Source organism: Oncorhynchus gorbuscha, linkage group LG14 (genome assembly GCF_021184085.1).
Source record: "Oncorhynchus gorbuscha isolate QuinsamMale2020 ecotype Even-year linkage group LG14, OgorEven_v1.0, whole genome shotgun sequence".
Taxonomy (NCBI): domain Eukaryota; kingdom Metazoa; phylum Chordata; class Actinopteri; order Salmoniformes; family Salmonidae; genus Oncorhynchus; species Oncorhynchus gorbuscha.
The window spans coordinates 10,021,875-10,047,151 of NC_060186.1; the positions used below are offsets into that span (position 1 = coordinate 10,021,875).

General features: G+C 42.5%; 1 pseudogene and 1 gene segment (V, D, J or C); both read left to right on the top strand.

The window, feature by feature from the left end:
- Positions 1 to 642: 642 nt before the first annotated feature.
- On the top strand, positions 643 to 10,804 carry LOC123995618. The segment is given in 2 exon segments: positions 643 to 828; positions 10,354 to 10,804. Coding segments are annotated over 2 exon segments (390 nt in total).
- Positions 10,805 to 23,756: 12,952 nt separating this feature from the next.
- Positions 23,757 to 24,548, top strand: LOC123994399 (annotated as a pseudogene). The gene is made up of 2 exons (XR_006831651.1): positions 23,757 to 23,980; positions 24,101 to 24,548. The product of XR_006831651.1 is annotated as an Ig kappa chain V region BS-5-like (transcript).
- The last annotated feature ends 729 nt before the right edge of the window (positions 24,549 to 25,277 follow it).

The following is a 25,277-nucleotide window of genomic DNA, read 5'->3' on the forward strand; positions in this document are numbered from 1 at the left end:
CATCAAGGACAACAACCACCCGAGCCACTGCCTGTTCACCCTGCTATCATCCAGAAGGCGAGGTCAGTACAGTTGCATCAAAGCTGAGACCGAGACTGAAAAACAGCTTCTATCTCAAGGCCATCATTCTGTTAAACAGCCATCACTAACATAGAGAGGCTGCTGCCAACATACAGACTCAATCTCTGGCCACTATAATAAATGGATCACTAGTCACTTTAAATAACGCCACTTTAATAATGTTTACATGTCCTACATTACTCATCTCATATGTTTAATACTGTATTTTATACCATCTACTGCATCTTGCCTACGCCGCACAACCATCGCTCATCCATATATTTATACATACATATTCTTAGTCATTACTTTATATTTGTATGTATAAGGTAGTCGTTGTGATTTTGTTAGATTACTTGTTAGATATTTCTGCACTGTCGGAACTAGAAGCACAAGCATTTCGCTACACTCGCATTAACACCTGCTAACCATGTGTCCGTGATGAATAAAATTTGATTTGATCATCATCAGAATGAAAATATATTGGTGGTGTGACATAAAAGTTACCATACATTAGTGATCTGAGTAAACAGTTGCTGTTTGATGTTATGAAGGATACGATACTTTATTCATTGAAGCCTACTTGGAAACTGAAATAGATTTGAAACATTAATTTGCATAATGCATCTCCCTGCTGCTCTAAGAGCATTTATATCCCTGTGAGTTGAACACTTCATGACTGAGAGCCGTCCTTCATGACAACAGAACCCCCAACAACCATGACTTTTATTAACATCTTCATCTGGACACTTGTTTTCTGCTTTCAAGGTTACAATATTCATAATATATTGTTGAAGATAAACTTAATCTACGGTGTATCAACGCTAATATTTGTATTCAGAACTATTCATTACAACATGTAATATTTCGTGTATTTTTCAGAAGCCAGAGGACAGTACGTTGTGACACAGACTCCTGCAGTGAAAGCTGTTCTCCCAGGAAAGACAGTCTCTCTGAACTGTAAAACCAGCAGTAATGTGCATGGTAATAACTACCTAGCCTGGTACCAACAGAAACCTGGAGGAGCTCCTAAACTCCTTATTTACTATGCTACAACACTTCAGTCTGGGACTCCATCTAGATTCGTTGGCAGTGGGTCTGGGAGTGACTTCACTCTGACCATCAGTGGAGTCCAGGCTGAAGATGCAGGAGATTACTACTGTCAGAGTGTACACACAGACTGGCTTGGTAGCACCTTTTGGTCCACAGTGATACAGAGTCGTACAAAAACCTCCCTCAGTCAGACTGTACAGTGACTGTACTGATACAGCTGGGACCTACTGCAGGTGCTGAGGGGGAAGAGACAGTGACATGGAACACTGATCAGCAGAGGAGGTGACTTGTGACAATATGGTTAGAAAGTAATCATTCAGATCACATGACCATCCATATCATCATCATCATAGTTATGACTTTTGTCATGACTTTTGTCAGTTTTGTCATGGCCTTTAAGTGTATATAAAAGTTATTTGATGTTTTGCAACACAATATCTGTCCATATGCAAATCAAGATCTACAGAAGTTGAACTAAAGGTGTTATGACCTCAACATTACTTCAAAGTTACAATCACGTCAGCCCCCCAAAACAAGTCCTCATATGGATCTCAACCAAATGTCTGATTTAAATGGATGTGATCTTCTAACATTATATTAACTATTTATTGAGCAGGTTACTGACTGTTAGATCTGTTAATGAGACATGATGCTGGACTCAAACATAAGACAAATGTACACTACATACAGTGTCTACAAAGTAGTATGCCCATTTTATCTGTCATTAATTGCATGGTGGCATATCTGTTACCAGCCTGATAGTACTGAAGTACTAGAATAATACAATAGGGACTGATAGTACTGAAGTACTAGAATAATACAATAGGGACTGATAGTACTGAAGTATAATACAATAGGGACTGATAGTACTGAAGTATAATACAATAGGGACTGATAGTACTGAAGTATAATACAGTATGGACTGATAGTACTGAAGTATAATACAATAGGGACTGATAGTACTGAAGTATAATACAATAGGGACTGATAGTACTGAAGTATAATACAATAGGGACTGATAGTACTGAAGTATAATACAATAGGGACTGATAGTACTGAAGTATAATACAATAGGGACTGATAGTACTGAAGTATAATACAGTATGGACTGATAGTACTGAAGTGTAATACAATAGGGACTGATAGTACTGAAGTATAATACAATAGGGACTGATAGTACTTAAGTATAATACAATAGGGACTGATAGTACTGAAGTATAATACAATAGGGACTGATAGTACTGAAGTATAATACAATAGGGACTGATAGTACTGAAGTATAATACAATAGGGACTGATAGTACTGAAGTATAATACAATAGGGACTGATAGTACTGAAGTATAATACAATAGGGACTGATAGTACTGAAGTATAATACAATAGGGACTGATAGTACTGAAGTGTAATACAATAGGGACTGATAGTACTGAAGTGTAATACAATAGGGACTGATAGTACTGAAGTATAATACAGTATGGACTGATAGTACTGAAGTGTAATACAATAGGGACTGATAGTACTGAAGTATAATACAATAGGGACTGATAGTACTGAAGTATAATACAATAGGGACTGATAGTACTGAAGTATAATACAATAGGGACTGATAGTACTGAAGTATAATACAATAGGGACTGATAGTACTGAAGTATAATACAGTATGGACTGATAGTACTGAAGTATAATACAATAGGGACTGATAGTACTGAAGTATAATACAATAGGGACTGATAGTACTGAAGTATAATACAATAGGGACTGATGGTACTGAAGTATAATACAATAGGGACTGATAGTACTGAAGTATAATACAATAGGGACTGATAGTACTGAAGTATAATACAATAGGGACTGATAGTACTGAAGTACTAGAATAATACAATAGGGACTGATAGTACTGAAGTATAATACAATAGGGACTGATAGTACTGAAGTATAATACAATAGGGACTGATAGTACTGAAGTGTAATACAATAGGGACTGATAGTACTGAAGTGTAATACAATAGGGACTGATAGTACTGAAGTATAATACAGTATGGACTGATAGTACTGAAGTGTAATACAATAGGGACTGATAGTACTGAAGTATAATACAATAGGGACTGATAGTACTGAAGTATAATACAATAGGGACTGATAGTACTGAAGTATAATACAATAGGGACTGATAGTACTGAAGTATAATACAATAGGGACTGATAGTACTGAAGTATAATACAGTATGGACTGATAGTACTGAAGTATAATACAATAGGGACTGATAGTACTGAAGTATAATACAATAGGGACTGATAGTACTGAAGTATAATACAATAGGGACTGATAGTACTGAAGTATAATACAATAGGGACTGATAGTACTGAAGTATAATACAATAGGGACTGATAGTACTGAAGTATAATACAGTATGGACTGATAGTACTGAAGTGTAATACAATAGGGACTGATAGTACTGAAGTATAATACAATAGGGACTGATAGTACTTAAGTATAATACAATAGGGACTGATAGTACTGAAGTATAATACAATAGGGACTGATAGTACTGAAGTATAATACAATAGGGACTGATAGTACTGAAGTATAATACAATAGGGACTGATAGTACTGAAGTATAATACAATAGGGACTGATAGTACTGAAGTATAATACAGTATGGACTGATAGTACTGAAGTATAATACAATAGGGACTGATAGTACTGAAGTATAATACAATAGGGACTGATAGTACTGAAGTATAATACAGTATGGACTGATAGTACTGAAGTGTAATACAATAGGATCTGATAGTACTGAAGTATAATACAGTATGGACTGATAGTACTGAAGTGTAATACAATAGGGACTGATAGTACTGAAGTATAATACAGTATGGACTGATAGTACTGAAGTGTAATACAATAGGATCTGATAGTACTGAAGTGTAATACAGTATGGACTGATAGTACTGAAGTGTAATACAATAGGGACTGATAGTACTGAAGTATAATACAGTATGGACTGATAGTACTGAAGTGTAATACAATAGGATCTGATAGTACTGAAGTATAATACAGTATGGACTGATAGTACTGAAGTGTAATACAATAGGATCTGATAGTACTGAAGTGTAATACAATAGGGACTGATAGTACTGAAGTATAATACAGTATGGACTGATAGTACTGAAGTGTAATACAATAGGATCTGATAGTACTGAAGTGTAATACAATAGGGACTGATAGTACTGAAGTATAATACAGTATGGACTGATAGTACTGAAGTGTAATACAATAGGATCTGATAGTACTGAAGTATAATACAGTATGGACTGATAGTACTGAAGTGTAATACAATAGGGACTGATAGTACTGAAGTATAATACAGTATGGACTGATAGTACTGAAGTGTAATACAATAGGGACTGATAGTACTGAAGTATAATACAGTATGGACTGATAGTACTGAAGTGTAATACAATAGGATCTGATAGTACTGAAGTATAATACAGTATGGACTGATAGTACTGAAGTGTAATACAATAGGGACTGATAGTACTGAAGTATAATACAGTATGGACTGATAGTACTGAAGTGTAATACAATAGGATCTGATAGTACTGAAGTATAATACAGTATGGACTGATAGTACTGAAGTGTAATACAATAGGATCTGATAGTACTGAAGTATAATACAGTATGGACTGATAGTACTGAAGTGTAATACAATAGGGACTGATAGTACTGAAGTATAATACAGTATGGACTGATAGTACTGAAGTGTAATACAATAGGGACTGATAGTACTGAAGTATAATACAGTATGGACTGATAGTACTGAAGTGTAATACAATAGGATCTGATAGTACTGAAGTATAATACAGTATGGACTGATAGTACTGAAGTGTAATACAATAGGGACTGATAGTACTGAAGTATAATACAGTATGGACTGATAGTACTGAAGTGTAATACAATAGGGACTGATAGTACTGAAGTATAATACAGTATGGACTGATAGTACTGAAGTGTAATACAATAGGATCTGATAGTACTGAAGTATAATACAGTATGGACTGATAGTACTGAAGTATAATACAATAGGATCTGATAGTACTGAAGTATAATACAATAGGGACTGATAGTACTGAAGTATAATACAATAGGGACTGATAGTACTGAAGTACTAGTATAATACAATTGTCACGCCTTGGTCATTATATTTTGTGTTTTTGGTATATGTTTGGGTAAGCCAGGGTGTGACATGGGTTTATATGTTGTGTTTCGTATTGGGGTTTGTAGTAATTGGGATTGTGTATGATTAGGGGTGTGTCTAGTTAGGCTTGGCTGCCTGAGGCGATTCTCAATTGGAGTCAGCTGCTTATCGTTGTCTCTGATTGGGAACCGTATTTAGGTAGCCTGAGTTCGCGTTGTATTTTGTGGGTGTTTGCTCCTGTCTTAGTGTTGTAGTCACCAGATAGGCTGTAATAGGTTTCACGTTTCGTTTGTTGTTTTTATATACAGTTATTTCATGTACCGCGATTATTTTCATTAAAGTCATGAGTAACCTACACGCTGCATTTCGGTCTGACTCTCTTCATACAACAGACGAAAGTCGTTACAGAAACACCCACCACTCACAGACCGAGCAGCGTGTGAACTGGCAGGATCTGAAGGAGGACGTTATGGACAGCAGAAGCATGGAGTATACTACGTGGGAAGAAATCGACAGGTGGGCGGCCGACCCAGAGCGAGTGCAGGAGCCCGCCTGGGATTCCCTATAGCAATGCGAAGAGGGCTATAGACGTATGGAATCGAAAAGGAAAGCACGGCTATACAGAGCGAAAACCAAAGGTAACGGGGGAAAAGCGCAGAGAGAGAGTGGCTGAGTCAGGAGTCAGACCCGAGCCTACTCTCCCTGTTAATCGTGAAGAGCAGTTGCAGTGGGAAAGGCTGCACCATTTGGAGATTTGGACATGGGAGGAGGAATTAGATGGAAAAGGACCCTGGGCGCAGCCGGGAGAATATCGCCGTCCCAAGGAGGAAATAGAAGCAGCTAAAGCGGAGAGGCGCAGGTATGAGGAGGCAGCACGGCAACGCGGTTGGAAACCGGAAAGTCACCCCAAAAAATGTATTGGGGGGTTGCTAGAAGGGAGAATCGTTATGCCAGGTAGGAGACCTGCGCATACTCCCTGTGCTCACCATTGGGCTAGAGAGACCGGGCAGGCACCGTGTTATGCTATGGAGCGCACGGTGTTTCATGTGCGGGTGCAGAGCCAGCTGCGGCACATACCAGCCCTTCCTATTGGCCGGGCTAGAGTGGGCATCGAGCCAGGTAAGCTTGGGCAGGCTCAGTGCTCAAGAGCTCCAGTGCGCCTGCACGGTCCGGTCTATCCAGAGCCACTTCTACACACCAGTCCTCCGGTAGCAGCTCCCCGCACCAAGGCTTCCTATGCGTGTCCTAGCGCCAGTACCACCAGTTCCAGCACCACGCACCAGGCCTCCAGTGCGCCTCGCCTGTTTAGCGCAGCCAGAACTTTTCTCCTCTCCTACGCTGCTGGAGTCTCCCGCCTGTTTAGCGCAGCCAGAGCCTTTCTCCTCTCCTGCGCTGCCGGAGTCTCCTGTCTGCCCAGCGCCGCCAGTGTTCCCAGTCTGCCCAGCTCCGCTAGTGCTCCCAGTCTGCCCAGCGCCGCCAGTGCTCCCAGTCTGCCCAGTGCTCCCAGTCTGCCCAGCGCCGCCAGTGCTCCCAGTCTGCCCAGTGCTCCCAGTCTGCCCAGCGCCGCCAGTCGGCCCAGCGTCGCCAGTCTGCCAGGATCCGCCAGAAGTGCCAGTCTGCCAAGATCCGCCAGAAGTGCCAGTCTGCCAAGATCTTCTAGATCGGCCAGACAACCTGAATCATCCAGTTCCACCAGCCAGCCAGGATTTACCGGAGCCTACTACCTGCCTGAGCTTCCTCTCAGTACTGAGCTTCCTCTCAGTACTGGGCTGCCTCTCAGTACCGGGCTTCCCCTCAGTACCGGGCTGTTTCGGTCCCGGGCTGCCCCTCTGTCCCGGGCTGCCCCTCTGTCCCGAGCTTCCTCTCTGTCCTGAGATGCCCTTCTGTCCCGAGCTGCCCTTCTGTCCCGAGCTGCCCCTCTGTCCTGAGCTGCCCCTCTGTCCCGAGCTGCCCCTATGTCCTGAGACACCCCTCTGTCCCGAGCTGCCCTTCAGTCCCGAGCTGCCCCTCAGTCCCGGGCTGCCCCTCTGTCCTGAGATGCCCTTCTGTCCCGAGCTGACCCTCTGTCCTGAGCTGCCCCTCTGTCCCGAGCTGCCCCTCAGTCCCGAGCTGCCCCTCGGTCCCGAGCTGCCCCTCTGTCCCGATCTGCCCCTCAGTTATGTGGGGATCAGGGTGAGGACTATTAGGCCATGGTCGGCGGAGAAGGTGGATTATCCCAGGACGCGAAGGGGAGGAACTAGGACATTTATGGAGTGGGGTCCACGTCCCGAGCCAGAACCGCCACCATGGACAGACGCCCACCCGGACCCTCCCTATGCTCTTGAGGTGTGTCCCGGAGTCCGCACCTTAGGGGGGGGGGGGGGTTCTGTCACGCCTTGGTCATTATATTTTGTGTTTTTGGTATATGTTTGGGTAAGCCAGGGTGTGACATGGGTTTATATGTTGTGTTTCATATTGGGGTTTGTAGTAATTGGGATTGTGTATGATTAGGGGTGTGTCTAGTTAGGCTTGGCTGCCTGAGGCGATTCTCAATTGGAGTCAGCTGCTTATCGTTGTCTCTGATTGGGAACCGTATTTAGGTAGCCTGAGTTCGCGTTGTATTTTGTGGGTGTTTGTTCCTGTCTTAGTGTTGTTGTCACCAGATAGACTGTAATAGGTTTCACGTTTCGTTTGTTGTTTTCATATACAGTTATTTCATGTACCGCGATTATTTTCATTAAAGTCATCAGTAACCTACACGCTGCATTTCGGTCTGACTCTCTTCATACAACAGACGGATGTCGTTACAACAATGGAGACTGATAGCACTGAAGTACTGGTATAATACAATAGGGAGTGAGAGTACTGAAGTATTATACAATAGGGACTGATAGTACTGAAGTACTAGTATAATACAATAGAGACTGATAGCACTGAAGTACTGGTATAATACAAGAGGGACTGATAGTACTGAGGTACTAGTATAATACAATATGGACTAATATTACTGAAGTACTAGTATAATACAATAGGGACTGATAGTACTGAAGTACTAGTATAATACAATAGAGACTGATAGTACTGAAGTACTAGTATAATACAATATGGACTGATAGTACTGGGTTATGAGTATAATCCACTGTAGAATGCAGATAATTACATTCTACAGTGGATTATATGCAGATAATTACAATTACAGACTTCACTCTGACCATCAATGGAGTCCAGGCTGAAGATGCAGGAGATTACTACTGTCAGAGTGTACACACAGTGGTCCAGTGTTCACACAGTGATAAAGAGTCGTACTAAAACCTCCCTCAGTCAGACTGCACAGTGACTCTACTGATACAGCTGGGACCTACTGCAGGTGATGAGGGGGAAGATACAGTGACATGGAACACTGAGTGAACTAAAATACGCTGAGATAAATACACAGGTGATGCTGCCAATAATGCCAACTTAACCCCTCTCATGTTAAATCATTCCTTAAGTGATAACACCCATATGTCCAGATGACATAAATAGTCCTCTCATTTTGTTACGGCCAACCTGAAACATGTTACACAATATGTTGAAAGGAATCCATCTATGTACACTAATAATGTCTCATATTATTTCAGAATAAAACCTCTGTGAGATTCTTCTGTCAGGTTTTCATTTCAAGCTGAAAATCTACTTAATTTTTGGAGATGTTATAACATTATTATAACCCCTAATCCCGAACACAGTGTTTCCCAAACCTCTGCTTAAGTATTTGAGGAAGTCCACATATTTGATTTTATTCCAGAAATACTACAACTGCTTTTCCTAGTGAGGGGCTTGCTGATTAGTGGACCATTTGAATCCGCTGTGTCAGTTCAAGAACACATCAAATACTGTAAGTGGACTATCTGGGGGGACTTCAAGAGAGGTTTGGGAAACACTGCCCTCAAATGACCTGTGGTGCAGTCAACACAAAACCTCTCTAATACCACGCACTGCTAGAACATTCCAGCACCTTCCCAGCCTTTATTTGAGGCTTGTTTACCAATCAAGGCCATGATTGGCTGAGCAATCAGCCCCACCGCTTAAAAATGCTCCTGCTCACACAGATCTCTTCAATTACACTGTTTCTGTGGGACTAAGAAAGTCGGGCGTATTTATTAGTTGTACACTGTAGCAAAACTTTTGCATTGGAAAAAGATTTGAAACTAATACAAGAGTTTCTATTGGACAAATTCAGCTAGGTCCCTCCCCATTTTGTTCTGTTTGCTACTGTTTGCTTGTGTTAGGTTCCATTAGGTTCCTAGTAAATACACCTCTGGGGAAGTGTTTTCATTACAGAAACCCTTTACCATTTAAGAACCAAACGGATACTTTATTGCTCGGCTTAATGGACTTTAGAGGTCATAATGGATGTAACTCAAGTCAATTTCTAATGTGGTGTAACTGTGAATAATATAATAATTCTTAATTCTACTTTTTCTTTAAGTTGTTGTCTGTTGTTGTTATTATTTTATGTTGTTTTATTATTGACCATTTAACTATTCTTGATATCCCAATTTGTGCCTGGCTTGGACATTGGTAATGTAGTGGTCACGTCCTGTATTTTTGTTCGTCAAAAGTAACAAACGGAAGTAAACAGAGCAAAATGAGAGTTTCAATTGGAAAAATTCAGATAGGTCCATCCCTGTTTCGTTTTGTTTGTCTTCATTTAAGAAACGTTTTGCAACAGAGTTGAGGAAATGAGTACACCCCTGTTTGCATAGCTTGGACACTTTGCATTGGCAGCACATGCTTCAGTGGTCTGGGAGTGTTTATATCCCTGTGAGTTGAACACTTCATGACTGAGAGCTGTCCTTCATGACAACAGAACACACAACAACCATGACTTTTATTACCATCTTCATCTGGACACTTGTCTTCTGGTTTCAAGGTTACAATTTCCAGAATCCATTGTTGAAGATTATTTTAATCTACAGTATATACATGTAGAGTATATCAATGTAACTATTTCTATTCAGAACGATTAATTAAACATGTAATATTTCATTCATATAAATGTTTATTTTTTATTTTTCAGAAGCCAGAGGACAGTACACTGTGACACAGACTCCTGCAGTGAAAGTTGTTCTCCCAGGACAGACAGTCTCTCTGAACTGTAAAACCAGCAGTAATGTGTATGACAATAACTACCTAGCCTGGTACCAACAGAAACCTGGAGGAGCTCCTAAACTCCTTATTTACTATACTACAACACTTCAGTCTGGGACTCCATCTAGATTCAGTGGCAGTGGATCTGGGAGTGACTTCACTCTGACCATCAGTGGAGTCCAGGCTGAAGATGCAGGAGATTACTACTGTCAGAGTTTCCACAGTGGTCCAGTGTTCACACAGTGATACAGAGTCGTACTAAAACCTCCCTCAGTCAGACTGCACAGTGACTGTACTGCTACAGCTGGGACCTACTGCAGGTGCTGAGGGGAGGAGATGATCCAGTATAATGACACAGTGTGTAGTAGAGCTGAACAACAATATCTGTCTGATAACTCTAAGCTGTTAGATCATATTCAGTCATTATCCCATGTGTTCCTTTCCACATTTTAACTCATTATTATTGAGTATCTCATGGAGAACCATGAAACCATCTATCTACAAAAAGGTTCAAATCTGGTATCTTCTTAAACAGAGGATAGCAGCAATGACTTTGTACATTTAACAGCTCACTAAAAAGCTTACCTGCACACACATCTTACCTGCACACACATCTTACCTGCACGCACATCTTACCTGCACACACATCTTACCTGCACACACATCTTACCTGCACACACATCTTACCTGCACACACATCTTACCTGCACACACTAGACACTCTACCATGATGCTGTTAGATTAGTAACCAACACAATACCTCTAACACATCACTGTATCTTGTCTCAGCCAGACAGAATTGGCTATAACTTATCGTTCAGTTTGGTCTCCTAAACAAAGCTCTTATCTCGTCCTTGGTACAAAATGGTACCAAGACATTACCCCCACCCAATGATATATATCAAATTTGTCATGTTTTGTCTTAGATTGTCTTGTCATTATGCTTTCCCTTCTGTTCGTTTCTCCCTGCTGGTCTTATTAGGTTCGTTCCCTTTTTCTATCCCTCTCTCTCCCCCTCCCTCTCTCTCCTCTCTCTATCGTTCCGTTCCTGCTCCCAGCTGTTCCTATTCCCCTAATCATCATTTAGTCTTCCCACACCTGTTCCTTATCTTTTCCCCTGATTAGAGTCCCTATTTCTTCCCTTGTTTTCCGTTCCTGTCCTGTCGGATCCTTGTCTATTGTTCACCGTGCTGTGTCTATGTATTGCCCTGTCGTGTCGTGTTTCCCTCAGATGCTGCGTGGTGAGCAGGTGTCTGAGTCTGCTACGTTCAAGTGCCTTCCCGAGGCAACCTGCAGTTCTTGATCAAGTCTCCAGTCTGTTCTCGTCATTACGAGTAGTATTATGCCTTTTGTTTGTAAAGTAACTTTACTGGATTAAAAACTCTGTTTTCGCCAAGTCGCTTTTGGGTCCTCATTCACCTGCATAACAGAAGGATCCGACCAAGGAATGGACCCAGCGACTACAGATGCTCGTAACACTGCCGTCGAGATCCAAGGAGCCATGCTCGGCAGACACGAGCAGGAATTGTCTGCTGCTCGCCATGCCGTGGAGAACCTGGCCGCTCAGGTTTCCGACCTCTCTGGACAGTTCCAGAGTCTTCGTCTCGTGCCACCTGTTACTTCCTGGCCTGCCGAGCCTCCGGAACCTAGGGTTAATAACCCACCTTGCTACTCCGGGCAGCCCACGGAGTGCCGCTCCTTTCTCACCCAGTGTGATATTGTGTTCTCTCTCCAACCCAACACATACTCTAGCGAGAGAGCTCGGGTTGCTTACGTCATTTCACTCCTTACTGGCCGGGCTCGAGAGTGGGGCACAGCTATCTGGGAGGCAAGGGCTGATTGTTCTAACAATTACCAGAACTTTAAAGAGGAGATGATTCGGGTTTTTGACCGTTCAGTTTTTGGTAGGGAGGCTTCTAGGGCCCTGGCTTCCCTATGCCAAGGTGATCGATCCATAACGGATTACTCTATAGAGTTTCGCACTCTTGCTGCCTCTAGTGACTGGAACGAGCCAGCGCTGCTCGCTCGTTTTCTGGAGGGACTCCACGCAGTGGTCAAAGATGAGATTCTCTCTCGGGAGGTTCCTTCCAGTGTGGACTCTTTGATTGCTCTCGCCATCCGCATAGAACGACGGGTAGATCTTCGTCACCAAGCTCGTGGAAGAGAGCTCGCGTCAACGGTGTTTCCCTGCTCCGCATCGCAACCATCTCCCTACTCTGGCTCAGAGACTGAGCCCATGCAGCTGGGAGGTATTCGCATCTCGACCAAGGAGAGGGAACGGAGGATCACCAACCGCCTGTGCCTCTATTGCGGATTTGATGGACATTTTGTCAATTCATGTCCAGTAAAGGCCAGAGCTCATCAGTAAGCGGAGGGCTACTGGTGAGCGCTACTACTCAGGTCTCTTCATCTAGATCCTGTACTACTATGTCGGTCCATCTACGCTGGACCGGTTCGGGTGCTACATGCAGTGCCTTGATTGACTCTGGGGCTGAGGGTTGTTTCATGGACGAAGCATGGGCTCGGAAACATGACATTCCTTTCAGACAGTTAGACAAGCCTACGCCCATGTTTGCCTTAGATGGTAGTCATCTTCCCAGTATCAGATTTGAGACACTACCTTTAACTCTCACAGTATCTGGTAACCACAGTGAGACTATTTCTTTTTTGATTTTTCGTTCACCTTTTACACCTGTTGTTTTGGGTCATCCCTGGCTAGTATGTCATAATCCTTCTATTAATTGGTCTAGTAATTCTATCCTATCCTGGAACGTTTCTTGTCATGTGAAGTGTTTAATGTCTGCCATCCCTCCCATTTCTTCTGTCCCCACTTCTCAGGAGGAACCTGGCGATTTGACAGGAGTGCCGGAGGAATATCATGATCTGCGCACGGTCTTCAGTCGGTCCCGAGCCAACTCCCTTCCTCCTCACCGGTCGTATGATTGTAGTATTGATCTCCTTCCGGGGACCACTCCTCCTCGGGGTAGACTATACTCTCTGTCGGCTCCCGAACGTAAGGCTCTCGAGGATTATTTATCTGTGTCTCTTGACGCCGGTACCATAGTGCCTTCTTCCTCTCCGGCCGGGGCGGGGTTCTTTTTGTTAAGAAGAAGGACGGTACTCTGCGCCCCTGCGTGGATTATCGAGGGCTGAATGACATAACGGTTAAGAATCGTTATCCGCTTCCCCTTATGTCATCAGCCTTCGAGATTCTGCAGGGAGCCAGGTGCTTTACTAAGTTGGACCTTCGTAACGCTTACCATCTCGTGCGCATCAGAGAGGGGGACGAGTGGAAAACGGCGTTTAACACTCCGTTAGGGCATTTTGAGTACCGGGTTCTGCCGTTTGGTCTCGCCAATGCGCCAGCTGTTTTTCAGGCATTAGTTAATGATGTTCTGAGAGACATGCTGAACATCTTTGTTTTTGTCTATCTTGACGATATCCTGATTTTTTCACCGTCACTCGAGATTCATGTTCAGCACGTTCGACGTGTTCTACAGCGCCTTTTAGAGAATTGTCTCTACGTAAAGACTGAGAAGTGCTCTTTTCATGTCTCCTCCGTTACTTTTCTCGGTTCCGTTATTTCCGCTGAAGGCATTCAGATGGATTCCGCTAAGGTCCAAGCTGTCAGTGATTGGCCCGTTCCAAGGTCACGTGTCGAGTTGCAGCGCTTTTTAGGTTTCGCTAATTTCTATCGGCGTTTCATTCGTAATTTCGGTCAAGTTGCTGCCCCTCTCACAGCTCTTACTTCTGTCAAGACGTGTTTTAAGTGGTCCGGTTCCGCCCAGGGAGCTTTTGATCTTCTAAAAGAACGTTTTACGTCCGCTCCTATCCTCGTTACTCCTGACGTCACTAGACAATTCATTGTCGAGGTTGACGCTTCAGAGGTAGGCGTGGGAGCCATTCTATCCCAGCGCTTCCAGTCTGACGATAAGGTTCATCCCTGCGCTTATTTTTCTCATCGCCTGTCGCCATCTGAGCGCAACTATGATGTGGGTAACCGACAGTGGTGAACTGCTCGCCATCCGCTTAGCCCTAGGCGAATGGCGACAGTGGTTGGAGGGGCGATCCCGTTCCTTTTGTCGTTTGGACAGACCATAAGAACCTTGAGTACATCCGTTCTGCCAAACGACTTAATGCCCGTCAAGCTCGTTGGGCGTTCAGTTTTGGAGGGAGTTCTGTCGTTTGTTTCCGTTTTTCGCTCGTTTCGAGTTTGTGATTTCTTACCGTCCGGGTAGCAGAAACACCAAGCCTGATGCCTTATCCCGTCTGTTTAGTTCTTCTGTGGCTTCTACTGATCCCGAGGGGATTCTTCCTTATGGGCGTGTTGTCGGGTTGACAGTCTGGGGAATTGAAAGACAGGTTAAGCAAGCACTCACGCACACTGCGTCGCCGCGCGCTTGTCCTAGTAACCTCCTTTTTTCGTTCCTGTTTCCACTCGTCTGGCTGTTCTTCAGTGGGCTCACTCTGCCAAGTTAGCTGGTCATCCCGGTGTTCGAGGCACTCTTGCGTCTATTCGCCAGCGCTTTTGGTGGCCGACTCAGGAGCGTGACACGCGCCGTTTCGTGGCTGCTTGTTCGGACGGCGCGCAGACTAAGTCGGGTAACTCTCCTCCTGCCGGTCGTCTCAGACCGCTCCCCATTCCTTCTCGACCATGGTCTCACATCGCCCTAGACTTCATTACCGGTCTGCCTTTGTCTGCGGGGAAGACTGTGATTCTTACGGTTGTCGATAGGTTCTCTAAGGCGGCACATTTCATTCCCTCGCTAAACTTCCTTCCGCTAAGGAGACGGCACAAATCATTATCGAGAATGTGTTCAGAATTCATGGCCTCCCGTTAGACGCCGTTTCAGACAGAGGCCCGCAATTCACGTCACAGTTTTGGAGGGAGTTCTGTCGTTTGATTGGTGCGTCCGTCAGTCTCTCTTCCGGGTTTCATCCCCAGTCTAACGGTCAAGCAGAGAGGGCCAATCAGACGATTGGTCGCATACTACGCAGCCTTTCTTTCAGAAACCCTGCGTCTTGGGCAGAACAGCTCCCCTGGGCAGAATACGCTCACAACTCGCTTCCTTCGTCTGCTACCGGGTTATCTCCGTTTCAGAGTAGTCTGGGTTACCAGCCTCCTCTGTTCTCATCCCAGCTTGCCGAGTCCAGCGTTCCCTCCGCTCAAGCGTTTGTCCAACGTTGTGAGCGCACCTGGAGGAGGGTGAGGTCTGCACTTTGCCGTTACAGGGCACAGACTGTGAGAGCCGCCAATAAACGCAGGATTAAGAGTCCAAGGTATTGTTGCGGCCAGAGAGTGTGGCTTTCCACTCGCAACCTTCCTCTTACGACAGCTTCTCGTAAGTTGACTCCGCGGTTCATTGGTCCGTTCCGTGTCTCCCAGGTCGTCAATCCTGTCGCTGTGCGACTGCTTCTTCCGCGACATCTTCGTCGCGTCCATCCTGTCTTCCATGTCTCCTGTGTCAAGCCCTTTCTTCGCACCCCGTTCGTCTTCCCTCCCCCCTCCCGTCCTTGTCGAGAGCGCACCTATTTACAAGGTACGTAAGATCATGGACATGCGTTCTCGGGGACGGGGTCACCAATACTTAGTGGATTGGGAGGGTTACGGTCCTGAGGAGAGGAGTTGGGTTCCGTCTCGGGACGTGCTGGACCGTTCACTTATTGATGATTTCCTCCGTTGCCGCCAGGATTCCTCTCGAGTGCGCCAGGAGGCGCTCGGTGAGTGGGGGGTACTGTCATGTTTTGTCTTAGATTGTCTTGTCATTATGCTTTCCCTTCTGTTCGTTTCCCCTGCTGGTCTTATTAGGTTCGTTCCTTTTTCTATCCCTCTCTCTCCCCCTCCCTCTCTCTCCTCTCTCTATCGTTCCGTTCCTTGTTCCTATTCCCCTAATCATCATTTAGTCTTCCCACACCTGTTCCTTATCTTTTCCCCTGATTAGAGTCCCTATTTCTTCCTTGTTTTCCGTTCCTGTCCTGTCGGATCCTTGTCTATTGTTCACCGTGCTGTGTCTATGTATTGCCCTGTCGTGTCGTGTTTTCAGATGCTGCGTGGTGAGCAGGTGTCTGAGTCTGCTACGTTCAAGTGCCTTCCCGAGGCAACCTGCAGTTTGATCAAGTCTCCAGTCTGTTCTCGTCATTACGAGTAGTATTATGCCTTTTGTTTGTAAAGTAACTTTACTGGATTAAAACTCTGTTTTCGCCAACCTCAAGGTATTGTTGCGGCCATTCACCTGCATAACAAAATTGTCATTTTAGATACCTCATCCTAAATACAACCAATTCTGGACAAGCTCACGGAGACGAAAGTGAGCCTTTAGGTCAATATAGGGGCAATGAGAGAGGGAACATAGAATGGTTCCTTATCTTTTCCAGACACTGTCCCATCCTCACCGTGCTGTGTCTATGTATTGCCCCCCAGATGGGAAAAGTAGGGACCTGCAGTTCTTGACTCCAGTCTGGCACGAGTAGTATTATGCCTTTTGTTTGTAAAGTAACTTTACTGGATTAAAAACAGTGGAGCATAACAAAATTGTCATTTTAGATAATTCTGGACAAGCTCACGGAGTTGAGCCTTTAGGTCAATATAGGGGCAATGAGAGAGGGAACATAGAATGGGACACTGCCATCCTCCTACCCATTAATAATAATAATTGGTTACCCATTAATAATAATAATTGGTTCCCCTTCACATAGTTTAAAAGATATGTTTACACATGATGACACCTTGACCTCTCCCCTCTCTGCGGCCCAAGCAACTTAGTCCTGACAGAGAACAGATAATTGCAAATGGCCACCACTATAGTACAACAAAATACATTCTTATGAGAAGTAACTCATTTATCATGAAAATAAAACATCTTATCTATGTTACCCAACTAATTCTGATTAATCCCCAACATGTTCTCAACACAAAAACCGAGTTTGGAAAGTGGGCTTTTAGCCTCGCTGCCCCATTATATTGGAACACCTTGCAGAAGGACTTGAAATTACATCATCTTATTCTGATTGATGATTTAAAATCCCAGATTGTAGGACTGCTGACCACAGACAGCAGGTTTTTAAACCTGCTCTTTTAGTGTTTTAACTTCCATTCATTGTTATGTTTTATGTGGTGTTGTGTTGTGTTTCATGTGTATACTGTTTGGATCCTGCTGCCTTGACCAGGGCTCACTTGAACAATATGTCAATCTCAATGGGAGTTTTCATGTTAAATAAAGGATAGATAAATACAATGAAATCTTAATATAAAGAGAACATACTGGGTTTCATGTATTGTAATGATGGTGTACAGAGCCTCAATGTGTCTGGTCAGAGACAGAGGAGAGGAGGCAGGGAGCTGATTCAGTCAGGAACAGGGTAGCAGTCCTGCACAGTGGAGCCCCTCTTCTCTCAATGGCAGTCCAATAGTCCAGTAGTCCGCATTCAGTCCACACAGTTCACTGCACTAACACTACTTTGCCTGCAGGGGACAAAACAGGACAAATTAGTATTCCTCTTTTCCATAAATATCAATATGTTACCATACCATATTACCATAACACTATAACACTAATCAACAGACAAAGTCGTATATGTTTTTAGATACATTCATATGAGTTTTTTCTTCATATTTTCTTCACTATTAATTATGGTTTTGTCTTGCTAAACAACATTGATAGTGATCATATGTTATGGTACTTAAACCAATAATAGTATTGTATTTAATACATTTGTATTCGCTTCATTTCTTTACATATTAATCGGACTTCTATGACTATTTGGTGACGACTGTAGGAGCAAGATAATCAGATTGTAATGGAATCTCAGTTGTAATCTGATGCATCCTTAGTGGTCTAAATTTACTGACTAATGGTAATGTGGAGAAGACCAGAAGATGATTTGCATAGTGATGATGCTCTGCATCGACAGCACATGCTTCAGTAGTCTGGGAGTGTTTATATCCCTGTGAGTTGAACACTTCATGACTGAGAGCTGTCCTTCATGACAACAGAACCCACAACAAACATGACTTTTATCACCATCTTCATCTGGACACTTGCTCTCTGCTTCAAGGGTAAAGAAAATTACATGTTTGTTTAATTATATATATTTTTTTTCATTTGACCTATATTTAACCAGGTAGGCTAGTTGAGAACAAGTTCTCATTTGCAACTGCGACCTGGCCAAGATAAAGCATAGCAGTGTGAACAGACAACACAGAGTTACACATGGAGTAAACAATTAATTAACAAGTCAATAACACAGTAGAAAAAAAACAAAGAAAAAAAAACAAGTCTATATACATTGTGTGCAAAAGGCATGAGGAGGTAGGCGAATAATTACAATTTTGAAGATTAACACTGGAGTGATAAATGATCAGATGGTCATGTACAGGTAAAGATATTGGTGTGCAAAAGAGCAGAAAAGTAAATAAATATAAACAGTATGGGGAAGAGGTAGGTAAAATTGGGTGAGCTATTGGGTGGGCTAATGAATTGGGTGGGCTAATGAATTGGGTGGGCTAATGAATTGGGTGGGCTAATGAATTGGGTGGGCTAATGAATTGGGTGGGCTAATGAATTGGGTGGGCTAATGAATCGTAATCAATTTGAGTGAACTGAAAGGTTGTTAAAAATGTGTTATTACATAATGTATAATACCCATGTTATCTGTCATTATTTGCATGGTGGCATATCTGTTATGTCTTCCTCCCTGAGTCCACCATAAAGGTTCAAACCTGTCCACTCCCTCTTCTGTCCCAGTCCAGGGTATTTCAGATAGTGGTCAACTGCTAGACTGGTAGCTGTGGGAGTGAAACTGAGATTTCCATAGACAGGGCTGGGTGGTTCTGCTTGTCCCAGAATAGAGCAGTACCATCACCATATGTTCACTCTGTTCACAGGGGGTTGGAGGATGAGAAGACCAGGGTAAATGTAATGAAGAAGTGTAGACTACACATAGTTGAAAACCATTACTAAAACATCTAATTTAATAACATCATATTAAGAATTTAACATAGTAAATATACATATGTTATGAAAAGTAACTATTTAGAAGTGAGAGTTCTGAGAGCAGATCTTAGAGGTTTATTATCAAATATCACTAATTATTATCACTGGTATTGATGCTACAGTATAACTGGATCAACTTCAATGATGACTTTCATCATGAGCTTTGTGTGGATATTGATGTCTATAGTTCAAGTTACGACTTACAATCTGTTAGTCTAAAATCAGTTTATTATAGAAATGTTTCATCTTACTTTTGTCTCCAATATAGAAAATGAGACTTCGGAGATTTAGACAACATGACTAAATGTTATTGTAACATCGTTCGTCTGTTGTAAGAAGAGAGTCAGACCGAAATGCAGCGTGTAGGTTACTCATGACTTTAATGAAATAAATCGCCGTACATGAAATAACTGAAATAAGAAAACAACAAACGAAACGTTAAACTAATTACAGCCTATCTGGTGACTACAACACAGAGACAGGGACAAACACCCACAAATTACAACGCGAAAGACAGGCTGTCTAAATACGGTTCTCAATCAGAGACAACGACAAGCACCTGACTCTGATTGAGAATCGCCCCAGGCAACCAAGCCTAACTAGACACACCCCTAATCAGCCGCAATCCCAAATAATACAAACCCCAATACGAATACAACAAATATAAACCCATGTCACACCCTGGCCTACCCAAACATATAACAAAACACAAAATACAATGACCAAGGCGTGACAGTTATCACATAAATAATGATGAGTTCTTAAATGTCTCTGTTTCAGAATTCAGAGGACTGTACACTGTGACACAGACTCCTACAGTGAAAGCTGTTCTCCCAGGACAGACAGTCTCTCTGAACTGTAAAATTAGCAGTAATGTGCATGGTAATAACAACATAGCCTGGAACCAACAGAAACCTGGAGGAGCTCCTAAACTCCTTATTTACTATGCTACAACACTTCAGTCTGGGGTAGTGGATCAGGGAGGGACTTCACTCTGACCATCAATGGAGTCCAGGCTGAAGATGCAGGAGATTACTACTGTCAGAGTTTCCACAGTGGTGATGTGTTCACACAGTGGTACAGAGCCATACAAAAACCTCCCTCAGTCAGACTGCACAGTGACTGTACTGAAACAGCTGTACTACTGCAGGTGCTGAGGGGGAAGAGACAGTGACAGAGAGTGAAACAGAAGTCATTGTCAGTCCTTTTGAGTTTTGAGTCTATATTAGTTATCCTTTTGTGCAGAATCCACTGTACATGTTGCAGCAGTGTGTGGGAGGGAGATTCCAAGATGTGGGAAGTGTGCATGAGGGCATGGGATAGAGGATTGTGCAGTTTTGGGGATAAAGTTGTGTCAACTGTAGGGGTGCTGATGTTGCTAGAGATCGTGTCAGGTGCGAGAGAGGCAGGTTGACGTGACCAGAGTCAGAGTAGTGCAGAGGGTGTCGTATGCTGAGGCAATGAAGTGGAAGAGGATGGGTCAAGAGTGAGGGATCCCAGTGAGTAGTAGATTTGTGCCAGCACAGAGGGATAGGGCAGCGAGTGAGTTATGCTTCAGTAAGGTTGTCGTCTTAGCGTTCATAGCAATGGTTATCACTGTACCATAGAAATGTAACTATTTCTATTCAGAACTATTCATTACTATATGTAATATTTCATTCATATAAAACAATGTATTATATTTTTCAGAATCCAGAGGACAGTACGTTGTGACACAGACTCCTGCAGTGAAAGCTGTTGTCCCAGGACAGACAGTCTCTCTGAACTGTAAAACCAGCAGTAATGTGTATTTTAATAATCGCCTAGCCTGGTACCAACAGAAACCTGGAGGAGCTCCTAAACTCCTTATTTACCATGCTACAACACTTCAGTCTATCGACTGTACTGCTACAGATGTGACCTACTGCATGTGATGAGGGGGAAGAGACAGTGACATGGAACACTGATCAGTAGAGGAGGTCAACTTTGAATATGTTTACAAAGCATCATTCAGATCATCATGTTCCCCATCATCATACTTGTGAATAATTATAGTCATGGTTGTGAAGTTCACTTATAGAAGTTACATGAAGTTTTATAACACACATTACATGTTCATAATCAGAGTCAAATCCGCAGATGTAAAAAATAATAATAATGATGTTACATCAGCATCAGCCACATAAATCGCATCCCAATATGAACCTCACAAACAAGTATTGATGTGATCATCTAGCATTATATTAACTATCCTGATAAGCAGGTTACTGACTGTAACATCTGTGAATGAGACATGATAATGGATCTGTGAATGAGACATGATGCTGGGCTCAAACATGAAACATATTTGAAGAATATATGTTTTATCTGTCATTAATTATATGATGGAATATCTGTTATTGTAACTGCCCTGAATCCACCAAAGAGGTTAGGACCTCATATTCCTCATATCTGTCCCAGTCCAGGTTATTTCAGGCAGTGAAACTGTTCACCTTCTAGACTGGTAGCTGTGGGAATGAAACTGAGATTTGCATAGACAGGGCTGAGTGGTTCTGCTTGTCCCAGAATAGAGCAGTACTGTCACCAGATGTTCACTCTGTCCCCAGGAGGTTGGAGGAAGAGAAGACTCTATGACTATCGTGAAGCTGTGATACTGGTTTTTATTATGTGGATCTTGTAAAACATATTTAGCTTAATGTAGGTGTGATCACATTGGTGAGAGTCCAAGATATCGATCAAATGTTCAATAACATTGGTTTACTGTCTTTATGAGTCTATAAGTCAAACAGGTAAAAAACTGTCCAATAAATATTAATACCATCTACTACATGTGGCTAGACCTCTCCTGTTAATCTGTTAACATTGTAGTATCTAGACCTCTCCTGTTAATCTGTTAACATTGTAGTATCTAGACCTCTCCTGTTAATCTGTTAACATTGTAGTATCTAGACCTCTCCTGTTAATCTGTTAACATTGTAGTATCTAGACCTCTCCTGTTAATCTGTTAACATTGTAGTATCTAGACCTCTCCTGTTAATCTGTTAACATTGTAGTATCTAGACCTCTGCTGTTAATCTGTTAACATTGTAGTATCTAGACCTCTCCTGTTAATCTGTTAACATTGTAGTATCTAGACCTCTCCTGTTAATCTGTTAATATTGTAGTATCTAGACCTCTCCTGTTAATCTGTTAACATTGTAGTATCTAGACCTCTCCTGTTAATCTGTTAACATTGTAGTATCTAGACCTCTCCTGTTAATCTGTTAACATTGTAGTATCTAGACCTCTCCTGTTAATCTGTTAACATTGTAGTATCTAGACCTCTCCTGTTAATCTGTTAACATTGTAGTATCTAGACCTCTCCTGTTAATCTGTTAACATTGTAGTATCTAGACCTCTCCTGTTAACCTGTTAACATTGTAGTATCTAGACCTCTCCTGTTATTCTGTTAACATTGTAGTATCTAGACCTCTCCTGTTAATCTGTTAACATTGTAGTATCTAGACCTCTCCTGTTAACATTGTAGTATCTAGACCTCTCCTGTTAATCTGTTAACATTGTAGTATCTAGACCTCTCCTGTTAATCTGTTAACATTGTAGTATCTAGACCTCTCCTGTTATTCTGTTAACATTGTAGTATCTAGACCTCTCCTGTTAACATTGTAGTATCTAGACCTCTCCTGTTAATCTGTTAACATTGTAGTATCTAGACCTCTCCTGTTAACATTGTAGTATCTAGACCTCTCCTGTTAATCTGTTAACATTGTAGTATCTAGACCTCTCCTGTTAATCTGTTAACATTGTAGTATCTAGACCTCTCCTGTTAATCTGTTAACATTGTAGTATCTAGACCTCTCCTGTTGATCTGTTAACATTGTAGTATCTAGACCTCTCCTGTTAATCTGTTAACATTGTAGTTTCTAGACCACTCCTGTTAACATTGTAGTCTCTAGACCTCTCCTGTTAATCTGTTAACATTGTAGTTTCTAGACCACTCCTGTTAACATTGTAGTCTCTAGACCTCTCCTGTTAATCTGTTAACATTGTAGTATCTAGACCTCTCCTGTTAATCTGTTAACATTGTAGTATCTAGACCTCTCCTGTTAATCTTTCAGTAACTGAAAGGTTGATTGTTCAAATCCCCAGGCTGACAAGGTGAAACACCTGTCGATGTTTCCTTTAGCAAGGCACTTAACCCTAATTGCTCCAGGGTCGCAGTTGATAATGGCAGATCCTGGCCGTGACCCCACTCTCTGAGGCTGTCTCAGGGGGAGGTAGGATGTAAAAAAAATAAACATTATTAATTCACACATGCGTGAAATAGGACAAATATAAGCACCACCTAGTTATTATAAAAGAAAGCTCATGCAGGACAAAATATATTCTGATGGGAGCCGACTTGGAAACTGAAATAGATTTGAAACATTCATTTGCATAATGCATCTGCCCTGCTGCTCTAAGAGCATTTATATTCCTGTGAGTTGAACACTTCATGACTGAGAGCCGTCCTTCATGACAACAGAACCCACAACAACCATGACTTTATCACAGTCTTAATCTGGACACTTGCTTTCTACGTCAAGGGTAAAAAACAATAACAGTTGTGTTTGTACAATGAAAAGTAAACTATTTGAGTGAACTGAAAGACTGAGATTGTGTTTTTAATTCCAGGTAATGTACAATTATTTGTTTTCTCTGTTTCAGAATCCAGAGGACAGGTCACTGTGACCCAGACTCCTACAGTGAAAACTGTTCTCTCAGGACAGAAAGTCTCTATGATCTGTAAAGCCAGCAGTAATGTGTATAGTAATTGTTACAATGGTCAGTCATGGAACCATCAGTGTCTATCCTGGTACCAACAGAAACCAGGAGAAAAACCCAAACTAATGATGCTCCCGGGGAACACACTCCATTCTGGGACTCCATCTAGATTCAGTGGCAGTGGATCAGGGAGTGACTTCACTCTGACCATCAGTGGAGTCCAGGCTGAAGATGCAGGAGATTACTACTGTCAGAGTTTACACTATCCTGGTAGCACTCGGTGGTTCACACAGTGATACAGAGTCGTACAAAAACCTCCCTCAGTCAGACTGCACAGTGACTGTACTGATACAGCTGGGACCTACTGCAGGTGCTGAGGGGGAAGAGACAGTGACATGGAACACTGATCAGTAGAGGAGGTCAACTTTGAATATGTTTACAAAGCATCATTCAGATCACATGTTCCCCATCATCATCGTTATCAAGGTTGTGACTAGTTATGTTTGTCATGACGTGAAAGTCCACATATAAAAGTTAGATGTTTTGAAACCCATGTTTTTTTTAATTCTACCTTTATTCAGGTTAGTCTCTGAGATTAAACATCTATTTTACGAGAGACCTGGTCAAAATAGCAGCACACAAAGTTAACACACAATTACAACATAAAACACAAAGTACTACAGATTAAAACCATACATGTACACATTGAGAAGGCAATAATTATTTGGGGAGATGTGGTGCATTTAGGGGTTAAAACATTGACAACCCCCCACTTCATTGTCCACCATATTTTTTACCCTAGCAGTAGTCAGTAGTCAGTCTACAGTAGTCAGTCTACAGTAGTAGTCTACAGTAGACTGACTACTGTAGTAGTAGACTGACTACTGTCTACAGTAGTAGTCAGTAGTCAGTCTACAGTCTACCCTAGCTACAGTAGTCAGTATACTGTATACCCTAGCTAGAGTAGTCAGTCAAAGAGACAAGCTCCTGCAATTTCATGCCCTTTGAAGCTCCTTCCAAGTGAAAGAGCCAGAGAACTGGAACACTCCCCACCCCCCCAGCTCTGTACAGGCCTTAGGTACAGTCAACAAGATACAGTCATGTGTAGACAATAGTTGTC